Below are 13,764 nucleotides of genomic sequence, written 5' to 3' on the forward strand. Positions count from 1 at the left end.
TTTAGATGGATGAATTCCTGCCGTCCATATTTGGTAGGCCTTAATGTGCATGGACCAATGCACAGAAACCATTCTGATTGAATAAAATAGGATTTGATCGTTCAAATTTATCTCATTCGGGAGTTATTTGATACTCGGGTTGCGAGTCACACATCATACGCATTCACTTGGAAATGGTACAAATGGCATACTAGCTCAAGTTAATAATAATAATAATAAATAAATAAATAAAAACCGGATTGGTTGAACAGCCCTATCTTCTTATTCTTGGACATTTGTTTCTTGAAATAAGACTATTAGATGTTTTCCATTTTTAACCATCCAATAAGTGTCCACCGATCGATAATTTTTAGTTCATAATACATCTAAAACTGGTAACATAATTTGGATGGTTTTATTTTAATTATATAATTTTTTAATTAATTTCTAAGTGCATGCGTACCATCCACACACTGCCAGAATATCAAAGCTTTTCTCTTTCTTCATTTTTTCCACCTAGAATTTAGAGGCCACAAATTGATAGTCAGGACTGCCCAAATTGATAGTCAGGACTGCCCATCAGTATGTTATTTCTATAATGGATTTTGTTCAAGATAACGCCCACCCAATCAGCGGCCCAGATCAACCAATCCAAAACCCATGTGTGCAGTGGCATGCCTGGTCACACAGTCTAGGAATATATAAACAAAGAAAGTGATCTGGTGAACTGGACTCGGCCGGGTCCGGGTTGAGTCGTCGCTGGGTTGGCTAGCTATGGTACTTAGATTACAATCAATCCAAATGTATTCGGTTTTCTCCAAAACATTCATCTATGGGCTATTTGAATGGCACTTGTGTTAGAAGGCGGAACTTGAATTCCACATTAAGTTATGAATCCAAACAACCCCAGTAAATGGCTTAAAAATAAAAACTAATCATACAATGCCATTTTCATTTTCCAAACTAAAAGACCTCTTGAAATATAACTAAGTCCATCATCAATCAGAAGAATTACCAGCTAAGTGGCCATCAGAATAACTCCTTGACTATTAAATGAGTGAGAAATAGGAAAAGAAAATTACTCGTAGAAGTACTATCATCATCATCATCATTTAGACCTCAGAATTAATTAAGGACAAGTGCCAAGAATTCTATTCCACGCCATATTCCATTCTATTAGGGATCAGATACTAAATCCCAATCGACTTGCAAAATTACCATATACATATTTAAAAATGAGATGAACGTCTCTTATTAATTACACTTAAGCTTATAACAACTAAATCCAATGATGGACCCATAGCGCACGCTAAGCCCTTTTTGCTGTCTATCAAAATGCTCAATCATCCTTTCAGACTATCCATGAAGTCCTGCGGGACCCATTCTACATCATTAAAGCTGTCATCTGATGCTTGCCCCACCCGATGCGTGTCCAAATGACCCAAACCATTCATGGCACTGCCCTGATGGGTAATGCCATATGCAATCCTTTCTTATGCCATGTACATATATTTAGCGATGCGATGAACATATCTTACCTAATTAGTCGACTAATGCTTTAGCTTATAACAACTAAATCCAATGGATGAACCTCAATCACCTACTAAATCACCATCTACTTATGACCCCTCAACTGTATGAGATTGTAAAGAGGAAAAGAAAATTACTTGCAAAAATACCATCACCAACATCGTCTAAGCGTTATTGCTGCTGATTGGAGTGGTCTACCTAAATCCTATTTCACCTTAATTTTATATTAAGGACTATATTATCAGTTAAACCATAGGTGAAATAAGTCAATCTCACAACAAGCAGCCCTAAAAACTTCTTCTTAGGGCTGTCAGCCGGCCAGGCCTGGTGTTGGCTTAGCACAGATTTTGAACTGTTTGGCCTGTGCTATTTAAAATTTTGATTTTGCCATGGCCCAAGTCCGACCCATTGACAGCCCTACTTCCCTGACGGCCTCTGTTTCCCAAGTCCAGTTCAAAACCCTCTTACATTTCAAACACAGCTTTATTAGCATCAGTGCATACATACAAGACTTACACACTCTTGCTTACTAGTAGTATAGTCGTGTATAACAGTTCAGCAACCCGAAAATAATAATAATGGTATAGTAATAATAATAATAATAATGGTAGAGTAGAAGAGCTCCAAGGAGCATACCAGCCATTACGACGTAGACCTGAAGATGACGGATTCGTTTCTTTTCAGGGGATGAACGTGCCATGGTACCTTTTGGCTGCCTCTCGGCTATCTATGGCCGCGGTAGGAGTTCCTTTGACTGCAACGCCGTTAAACCTTCGTGCAGCTTCCTGACTGTCTATTGTTTCCTCAGTGGTCTGTTTCGGAGGGACTGGAGATGAGAATCGGCCCTGACGTGGGGCGGTCCCATAATCATTGATGGCACCAGTGTCCAAATTCAAGCTGCTCGGCCTAACCCAGCCACTGTTTGTGACTGGAGTGGGTATGCGTGGACCACCGCTGACATCATCGGAATCGCTGCTCGGCTTACGCCACCCATATGTAGCGACAGTGGCAGGTTTTGGTGGACCATCTAGTTCGTTTTTGCCAGGACCGCGACCAGGTGTGGTGGTACCAGGGACATCGCTGGTCCCACCACCTGGCTTGCCACTGCTGCGAAGGTCTCCGCTCGGCCTAGTCCATCGACTAGCGCCTGTGTCTGTGGTGGGCCCACCAATTGGCCTACTGGTGTCGTTGGTGGGGCCACTCGTAGTACTCCACCCTTTGGTGCCAGGGCCAGTGTTAGCCCCACCCGTTGGTTTACTCAACCCACTGCTGGGATTGTCACTTGGCCTGCCCCATCCATAGGTGCCAGTGTCTTTGGTGGTCCCACTGATGGGCCCACTCCACCCACTGGTACCAGTGTCTTTGGTGGTCCCACCACTCAGCCCACTCCACCCATTATTGCCAGTGTCTTTGGTGGTCCCACCACTCGGCCTGCTCCACTCACTGATGCCGGTAACGTTCGTAGTCCCACCACTTGGCTTACTCCATCCATCGGGGCTTTTTTCATAGGCGGTCCCACCACTCGACCTGCTCCACCCATTGGTGCCAACACCGTTTGTTGCCCCACCAGCTGGCCTACCCCATGCATTGCTGCCAACATCGTTTGTTGCCCCACCAGCCGGCCTACTCCGTCCATTGGTGCCAACGTCGTTTGCGGCACCAAAGCCATTGATGTCAGGTGATTGACGCTGAAACGTGCTGACGGGGAAACCGGTCCTACCACCACCACTCGCCGTTGTTTGGACATTGCTAATAAATTCATTGATATTGGATGGTTGGTCTCGGCCTTGCTTGCCTAACCCATTGGCCACAACGACATATTCCTCTTTTGGTTCCAGCAGAGTAACAGAGCCAGTTGTATATGGAGTTGTAGAAGGTGCATACACCCGTTCCACGACGGTCTCGATCTTGGTAACAATGCCTTCCGTCTGAGTTTCGGGAGGGAGGATCACAATACCAGGCCTAGTTGTACCATCAGCATCAACAATAACGGGTCTGCAGACATGATCTTGGTGTACTTGAGTTTTGGTGACAACAACGGCTGGTATGGTCTGTACGTCTTCCGCCTTGCGGTAGGTGGTGTCCAATGCCTGGCTCCTGGTGCCCAGCCTGCCGCCGGTCCCTCTGTTCGTGTAACCATTGTCGGCCATTGATCAGCTGGGATCTTTAGAGAAAGAACTTGAATACTTCCTTGTCAACGATGGATGGGTGCATTCTCTCTTTATATAAGAGTCTAATTCTGCTTGTTATGATTCTTTTGAGTGTTCCCACTCAAGAAATAGTTGCAAGGATCGGATTCTAGTGGTCCACCTAAAACCCCATGTTCGTCGTATTTGGACTTGTCGATGGACACGTCGCATGCGTGCCAACAAGACGTGTGTGAAAGAACCGACCTACACATCCGGTGGTGCCCATCTTGTTGATGCCAAAGTGATGTAGAGCTGGTCGCGGACAGTTTCATGGCCAAGATGGATCAAAAAAGGTCCGGTCGATGACAGAAGTGATCCAGACTGTTAGACCTTAATTAGGGTATATCTCGCAATACGGAATGAGTTATTCGACGTACCATATATGATTTTAGGGTACGATAAGCTACTTTAGCCACCCAACTCTGCTACACCGAGTTGCCCACACCGAATTTGCAAAATATCTTCAGATCAACTCTCGTTTCCCTATTTTAATTCCGTTTTTACTATAAATAGTAAGTTTTAGCTTGATTATAACTCTTCATTGGGCTTTAGGAGTTGCGCCCAATGTGAAAAGTGCTTACAATAATTAGGATAACAGCGTGGTAAGGCCAAATAGGACACTTACTATTTTTGGCCGTAGTAAGTTGTGAATTCTAGAAATTTTAGTTGCAGTTTGATTCCAAAACTTTTCTCATGGCTTAGTATCCTTACTTAAAGGGTTGTGAACTCATTTATTTCATTCAACAATCAAATTACGAATTTTATAGAATTTATTTTTATTTTCTTATGTTTTTCTCGTGGATTCAAGAAGCCTATGTGAGAGTCCAGAGAAGCTCCTTGAATTCGGAATAGTTATCCCTGAGGAAGACGGTGATCAACCTCATCACGTTCTTCCCTGCGTCACAAAGCCCAAAGGCCAGGCTAGTCTGCTCTGTGGGAGGACCAATTCATAAGCAATGGACAGTTAAACCAAGCTCCACGTCCCATGATATCATAAAGCCACCCATTAGGGGCTACCAGATAACCGCCTCAGATCTTGCACATGCCACATTGGAATGTGCCACGGCTTGTCTGATGGCAACTTCAGCTCCACCAACACTTATTTGTTTTGCAGGAATATATTCCAGTTAATATGTTGCGTAGGATGGAAATGGAGCTTTTCTCAACTGAATAAAGCTACGAGAATCTTGCTCGAGTTCTCCACACACAACAGAAAAACCCCAACTGGCAATAATGACACTTCTTCGAATTCATGCATCGCATTTCTACGGAAAGAATCTTTAGATGCCCAAATCAGCACCATTAACGGCACATACATGTATATTCGAAAGCAACGTTCTAGAAATGAGACCGGAGGCCGAACCGGTGAAGCAGATGGTGTGTTTCAATCAGTCCAAAGTGGTTCGACTGTCCTATCATTCAGGTTCCATACAATTTGAATGGTTTTAAGCTTAGCTCATTCTGTTTTCAAATGGGTCGAGCCACTTCTCTGGTCTGGTTTACAAATCACTGCTTGAAAGCACCGAAATATCATCGAACACTACAGCGAATCAAACCTCATGTGGTAACCACCAATGTGCTGAATATGGTTATGCTGAAATGGGATGAACACAAAGATTACTCTGCAGAAAACATTGAAACACAGGTATGGAATTGGATGGAGTTCAATGAAAGAAATCAATTGACCTGGTGAGTGACTCTATCCGGTCACACTGAGTCATATCGAGTCAAGTGAGTTTTCAAGTCAACTCGATGAGTCTTGTTGAGTCCCAACCGAGTCATGCTTGTCAGCGAGTTTTTAAGTGACTCAGATTGAAATCTCATCGGGTGGAGTTGACTCAGTCGAGTTTCAAGTAAAGTCGCCGAGTTTTAGAACTATGGGATGGGAGTTTGGTAGAGAGGAACATTTTTCCACCAAATATGGTGGTGTCATGTATCAATCAGGACCGTATATCTGGCGGACCTAGATATGATGGTGATTGTGGTGAAACCAAGATCCGTTGCAAAGTGGGTATTACTTCAAGTCCATTATAAACGTACGGTTAATGTGGCATACATTCATTCCAATCCATATCATCCAAAAACCTACGCCACCACGTGGATGGAAAATGGCCCTCACCGATTGAGATATCCTAATACCTGACCATCTAATTACAAGTTGAGAAATTGAAAAAAGATGGTCAATCATGCATATTCACGATTTGGAATTGTATGCCAATTAGATGGGTCAACCCCATTCCAACCTATTTATAAATATGTCAATCTAAACTCAACCCACTGACCCATTAGTTAAAAATATATTTTTTTTAACTTAAAATTAAATATCCTATCATTTTGTAAAAATAATATAAAAATATCACTCATATATTTAGAATTTTTTATTAATATAAAATCAAATTACATTCATTCATTATAGTCAAGTCTAAGATTTTGTATATATGTAATTAGCATTTAGCTGTAAGGGGTAGAACATGTCCAACCTAACCACCCTAAATCTAATTCAATCAAATCTTTAGTTGACAAAACATAAGCAAAACCCAACCTATATAGGAAATGGGTCGACCCCAACATTGACTTTCTCCGGAATGAATTGACGAGTGGGGTCAAGTTTTTCCACCCTCAATGCCTAGCATGCAACTCAGTTATCTTTTGACTAGGGCTGGACCCAATACAGCTCTCATGTTTTCTGTTTGAGTCTAGCATAAGCCTAAATTCAAGCTTCTTGGGCCTAGACCAATCTTAAAATTTTGGTCTGAAATTTAAATGGCTTGGGTTTGGGCTGACCTTAACAAGGTCCAATCCAGTCCAGTCCCATTGAGAGCCTGGAAGCAGGAATATTGGGAGAGGTGACTCATGCACAGCACTAGATCAGACACAACCGAGTCCGAATTAACTCGGACAAGTCACATCAGACTCAGACGTGCTAAAAGCGATAGGCTAGAGAACCCAGGTTAGGCCAAGCTTCGTAGTCTTTTTTTGCAAACTCCAAGAACACTGTGGGGCCCAGATTGGAGATCCAAAATCCTGGCAACATAGCTAGCAATATTCAAAAAGCTCGATGTGAAGTTGGGTTAGGTTGACTCAATGGTCTATACTTGACTTGGTAATTAAATTAAAAGTAGTTGAAGTTGCGATGAATAAATAGAAACAGTTAGTAGCGTTGTCACGGGCTTGAGTTTTTTTAGAGTTTTTGGATCCTGGCTGATCTGTTTTAGGTCGGTTTTTAAAGACCTGACCTAGAGACAATTGGTTCCGTTACAGTCGGGTCTTTGGGCCTTGGTTTTGAATCAACATCTAGCGGGTGTAAGAGTATACGTATGGAATGGCCCACCTGAATGAATGGATCAGATCACACATTTGTGCCACTTTGACAAATGTGTGGTGTGAAGGGGCTTTCTCACAAGTCAATGTATCTCATGTGTGAGACATCCTAGTCTGCACAAATCCTGAATATCACTGGGCCTGAAAAATAAAGGCGTTCCTCTGAGTATCATGTGTCAGGATCTATAGAGCCTGATCATTAGAGGTATATTGTTCATCCAGTCAGTATTTTTGCGGATTGAGCTTGTGCTACGCTTGTTGGGGGTCCAACAAGGGACAGCGCCTCCTTGCTTGGAGTTTGGGGCGTGCCCCCAATTTAGAGGACAAATTTATAATTTCACATGAAGTTTTATATAAACTCTAGATGGGGAAATATATATATATATATATATATATATATATATATATATATAGAGAGAGAGAGAGAGAGAGAGAGAGAGAGAGAGAGAGAGAGAGAGAGAGAGTTTTCATTGTATTAAGAGCTGCTTCATTTTTTAGCCTTTTACCATAGTAGATTGGTGTGAATCCATGGACGTACCGAAAATAAACTACGTAAATCTCTATGCTTTAATTTGCATCCTTTTCTTTCTTTCATTTGATTTTGATATTTTTGTATGTGTGGTCGAGAAGGGATCTTTCCCCTAACATTAGGTTGGGCACACAAATAAATGTACAACTGATGGTCAGACCATCTAGCATACCTCATAATTGGGTCAGCCTAATTTTCACATTTGGTGATCTTCATGATAAAGCAAGCTTATGGTAGTGGTCTTTTTAGAGATTTAATGGAAGGGAGGAAGACTTATGGTACACAAGTCATTCAAATTATCATGAACAACTTGATATATGTTAGAAAACGTCTACCTCAAAACAATTTCTTAGATCCAACGATAGTGGAAGGTTAAGTCTTGAATGCATCTCACGTCGCCGGAAGAGGGTTACACTATTTTCACTGGCGTAAGAAGAGGTTTAAAGGAACACCCTTCTTCAAGCAAGATATACACTGTAAATCATGTGGAGAAATGGAACCCGAATTCACTCTCTTGATATCATTACACTTTACATATTATAGAAATACAGCCACGGTAGTTATCAAATTGCAGGAGAAACTACTCATGTGGTTGGGATATTGCCAGAGCAATGGGTAGTCGGTTACTCTATTACCGCCACAACCCCCAACGTCTAGCTCATAGTGGGTGGGGTCCACTTGGACGATATGTGCAATAGCTACATCTCCCACTTGGAGAAGTCGAGCATTAACCCAATTAATGATGAAAGCTCAAATTGTGTTAGAAGCTCTCATACCACAAAATACAATGTGTGACAAGTGAAGCACATAACCTTAGGAGAACAAATATCCCAAGTTTCTATCAACTAGCATAATGTATCTCATCTTCTGCAACACTAACCGGCCCCAGATTTGTCTCAATTACATTGGACTAGATATACTCTTACTTCTCGACGATATTTTCAACTCGAATGATTTTTCAATACTTGTTCACACTCATGAGTTCCACCGTGCTGAGGGATACATTGGCCGGCCATAAACCCATCTTGCTTGCTCACATAAACTCATAAGGTGTGAAACCAAATAACCTTCCCATAACGCTCATACCCATCCATCTTGACTTGAATGCTTTCCCAAACATACTCCATTACACCCTTTTCAATATGGTATATGAAAAATGGGATAGAATAGCAGTATTAGGATTTCACTTCAAGATATAGACTAGAATCATAAGGGCATAAAGGCTACCTGCGCACCAATTTTCTCACACGGAAGAGAAACTCATATCCATTCTCCAACTATTGTACATGTTTTTTGGTCATTTTTTCGCACATGTCATACGAATGCATACGGTAGAGCTCTTAAAAGGATTACATCAACTTCCACACCATATGAATCTTAACCTAGCAACGGTTTAGGCACTTTGTCTAAGCCACTCAACTCATTCACTCTCATGAGCGCATAGATGAAGTCTCACATCGGGCTTATTCAGGACGCATGACCCTAGTGAGAACGGTCATACTTGGCAAAAAAAGGGACCTGGTCTCAAACTCAGTTCAAGGCGATATGCAAGTATAATCGATGGTAGGTAAACAACAATCACATATCTCATACTGCTCACAATCGATGCACCAGGGCAGTTGTCATGTGAGATACACAACCTTTCTCCGGTGACATATCTCAATCCACTTTTCATATAGAAGGACATAATGAATGTGTGCTCTTAATATATCTATCCACAAACACAAAAAGAAGAACAATTAATGTAAACATATTTGTTTGAATATAAATTATCTGACAAAAAAAAATGTATCAAAGTGTCCATGTCACAAAATCATATTCTATGAAAACTCAGACTTTTAATGTGAGTTTGGAAAATATCTCGAGCAATTGGCTTGGTAAGCGGATCAGAGACCATTTCTCCAGTAGGTACACCTGTAGGACCACCTTCTTCTTTGCCACCATATCTCAAGCATAGTTATGGCGGATCTAGATGTGCTTCTATTTGCCATAATATTTGGGGTCTTTTTGCATTAGCAATAGCCACCATGTTATCATAATATAATTTGATGGGGTTATCAGCATGTGGTACACATTTCAAATGTTAAAGGAACCTCCTCAATCACACAGCTTCTTGAATGGTAGAGCAACATGCAACATATTCTAACTCCATGGTAGAAAGCATGATACAAGGCTACTTTTTATTGCTCCAAGAGATGGCCCTGCCACCGAGTAAGAACACATTCACAAATAAATTTGTGCTCGTCCAAATCACTAGCCCAATCTGCATCATAGTATCCTCATAGACAAATATATGTTTCCTAATAGCATAGCATGTAATCTGCAGTCCCGCGTAGGTATCGAAATATCATTTTAATAGCCCTCCAATGAGCCAATCCCGAGTTACTCTAATAATGACTCATCAGCCCTACTGCAAAACAGATGTCCTTTCAAGTACACATCATAGCATACATTAGACTACCAACAGCACTTGCATATGGAATGTGCACCATATCACCTCTTTCTGCATCCGTCTAAGTCCATGATTCTTCTCGACAGGAGTGTCAATGGGTTTGCAACCTTACATCCGGAAGTGCTTGAGCACCTTTGTAACACCCTAAAAATCGAGGGTCGAGTAGACGCTCAACTCCCGAGTTCCAACGCATCACTTATGCAACATATATAATGATGATTAAATGTTGTCCATATTAATGCATTAAACATGAATGAGGTTATATTAAATCAGCATATCATACTCCAGAAACAATTAGATTATGCAAGCGGAAGACTGTGATAAGTATATAAAGCATATAAGTGGTTGTAGGTCCCCAAAATATGAACATGATACCAGGTTAAATAATTACACGTATAGTTTCAAAATGTACAAAATGATAAAGTGTAATGTCATCTAATCCATATCCCTGTAGCCTCGGTGACGCAACTCCAGGTCTACATAGACCCGCCAGAGAGTTGGAAGTAGGAGAACTCCTCGTCATCGTAGAAGGCCGGCTCCAACTCGTAAGCCTCGCCATCATCTGAAACTATAACAGAGTCCGGTTGGTGTTTTAAAACACCATCCCAGAGTGGGAGTGAGTGATCAACTCAGTGGAGTTATAAGGTAAAGGTTAACATGTTATCAATTCAGTCAAGCAGTAATGATGAAGTAATACAACAAGCATTCCTAAGTGCTCTGGTTAATGCAAGGATGATATGTATTAATGATTCATGCCCTCGCCTGCACTCCCTCTGCGACATCATCTCACGGTCGCGCATGCTAAACTCCTACTATGCTCAACACCCACGCCAAAGGAACATGCAATGTGGTGCATGGTCATGTTAGCCAAGTTCTTAATTAGACCCATTCATACAGCAGATTCGGGAAGCTAAGGTAGCTCCCTTTATATCATTTACCAAAATAATGATCCATCTAGGGTCGTCAATCCTAGTTAATCATATACGATAGGCAAGTTTGTGAGTTTATACTATAGGATGCTACGAGAGGCTCGTAAGCTTAATCCACACTCGAGGTCACTACGAGGGGCTTATCACCTAATCATAGGCCTATTTTATACTTGAGGTCACTACAGGAAAGGCTCATCACCTTAACATAGGCCGACAGCTCGAATATAGTGTCACATACCACCGCATTCCACTCACGAGTTTGGTTAGCTCATTGGACACTACGGGGAGGCTCGTCACCCCAACGTAAGCTGACAGCTCAACCACGGTATCTCATACCACCATTCCCGGCTCATGAGTTTTAATGGATCGTGATACCAAGGTTAAACGGGTTTTCCATGGTAAGTGGTACCTTAGATTCAAACAGTAGCGTCCATACATGTGAACATACATTAGGTCAATCGGGTTACTTGACAAGCTCGACTGGTATGAGTATACATTGAATTAATCGACATGGAATGCACAGGCACTCCTTGTGGCCTAACCACTGTCAATAATCATCGTACAACTCGGAATCATCGAACGTATCCGTCACGGCGAAACTAGTACGGCCACTGATCGTAAACCATTACCGATTACCTGGACTACATATTAGTCTCAATCATACTCAAACATAATAGGCATTCATATGTGATAGTCCAAGCAGCATGTGACAACCAATTTAAACATAAATCTCATTTGAGCCTTTCAACAAACACATAGTGCACATGTTATTATACATAAGCATTTCATCCATAAATCACATTGTAGTAAGAGAGGTTACATAAAGGAAACTGTAGCTATAGATAAGATAATTAAAAATCCTATCTCAACACCCTCATTAAATACATTTCAACAAGTTTTTCCTCATTTAGCCATTTTATCAAATACTTGGACTACACATATCAACATACAAGTAATAAATTAGTTATAACATATATTATAGCAAATCCTTTCACAATGGAGTTGTCACCCGTACAACAATCACGTATTCCCAAACAACAATCATGGCAAGCACAAATCATAATTCCATATTCATACAAACATTTCAACAAACATATGGAGTGCATTAATTTCAACATAGTCCATATATATATATATATATATATATATATATATATGTATATATATATATATATATATATGTAATACGCGGAAGACATCGCATCTAAGCATATGTGATAGCAATCAAATCAGTTATAAATCATTACTGACATTGAAAGCCTTAAAAACTATAACCTAAACGTTTATAATTTGCACCTTTCGTCGGTATACTCGTATCGAACTCAGTTTGATCATACGCCTTTATCTATGGCACAACGGCAACCTATAGCATGAAATATGTTAGATATTTTACCATTTTACCTATCTGGATACCTAAAGCAGATTAGGGTTAGGATTTCTTACCCAAAAGTGGAGTCGAAATCGTCGGTATAGCGACACGGAAGAGGTGATTCAGCACGTGGAGTGGCGAGAACGAATCCCAACAACTATCTCTCACTCTCTCTCTCTTCTCCTCACTCTTTCCTTCTCTTTTCACTCTTCTCTATCCTAGGGTTTAGGAAATTCGTATGGAATGAGAGAAGGGTGGGTTAAGGCCCTTATATAGGCCCAAAACTGATGTCAATGGCCCCGGGGCCATGGTATACTTAGGTTATAGCTAAAAGTTATCTGTTTCAGGCCAACGGAGCTCATCTGGAGGTCCATTTCTTGCATACGGTTCAGAGAAAGTTCCTTGACAATGGATCTATATCAGGTTAAAGTTTCAGTCCGATCGGGTTTGTAGATCAACTGCGGAGGACCAGTTTCAGTTCAACGGCCATCGTCACTCGATCAGGGCCACAAGTATATTGACATGTGTAAGGAATTTTTCCTGATCCAAGGGTGTATTTGGGTCAAAATCTGATGGTCTAAAACCTTAAATTTGGCTTGCAAGTAAACGGCCTAATTTACTAAAGTTTGAGTCTATTTCCTGAATATATTCGCATTTCTCACACACTTCACTTCGAGCTCAAGTTGTACGTTTCTAAATACTATTTGGACTTTATTTCTGAGATAGTTGTCAAGTCTAGTATGGAAGTCATAACCGTATAGTTTCACGTCAATTGGACTTTCGACACACGGTCTAGATCCGATATGGAGTTTCAATATGCTCCCGAGAGCAACTGGGTTTTAAGATTGATCCTAAGTTTCTAAGTTATGTTGGATTAGCAATTCTAATGGTTTTGGGTCTTGCAGTTCGTATAGAAAGTGATTCGAGCTAATTTGCTGATCAATTCAGTTTAGTACTTAATTAATTTTCGTCTAATTTCTAAAGAATTCGATCTTTAGCGATTTCTGCCTAAGGTGGTACATGGGTCTTTGTATGGATTTTTCTAAGACGTTATAATCTACCCCCCTTAAAGAAAAATTCCATCCTTGAAATTAGTACATTTTCGTACTCCTTGAAAATCTGAGGGTAGTTCTTGCGGATCTCGGCTTCTATTTTCCAAGTAGCCTCTTCCTCAGTGTGATGCATCCACAGTACTTTCACAAGCGGGATAACCTTACTGCGTAGCACCTGTTCCTTCCTGTTTAGAATCTGCGTCGGTCGCAATACATAAGTAGCATCTTCACTCAACTATACCTGCTCCCATATGATAATGTGAGAAGGGTCAAGAACATATTTCTTCAACATGGATACATGAAATACGTTGTGCATGCCTGCGAGTGGTGTGGGCAAAGCAAGGCGGTACGTAACCACACCCACTCGATCTAGTATCTGGAATAGGCATATGTATCTCGGTGTGAGCTTCCCTT

The 13,764-nt window shown here is 41.1% G+C and overlaps 1 protein-coding gene across 1 annotated transcript; it reads right to left on the bottom strand.

The window, feature by feature from the left end:
• Nucleotides 1-2,189: 2,189 nt before the first annotated feature.
• LOC131224922 (uncharacterized) lies at nt 2,190-3,754 on the bottom strand. The gene is made up of 2 exons (XM_058220362.1): nt 2,629-3,754; nt 2,190-2,556 (listed from the first exon to the last, which is right to left on the bottom strand). Exons 1-2 carry the CDS (start codon nt 3,657-3,659, stop codon nt 2,190-2,192), a joined length of 1,398 nt encoding a protein of 465 aa, XP_058076345.1. The 5' UTR covers nt 3,660-3,754.
• Nucleotides 3,755-13,764: the final 10,010 nt, after the last annotated feature.

Source organism: Magnolia sinica, chromosome 14, assembly GCF_029962835.1.
Source record: "Magnolia sinica isolate HGM2019 chromosome 14, MsV1, whole genome shotgun sequence".
Lineage (NCBI taxonomy): Eukaryota > Viridiplantae > Streptophyta > Magnoliopsida > Magnoliales > Magnoliaceae > Magnolia > Magnolia sinica.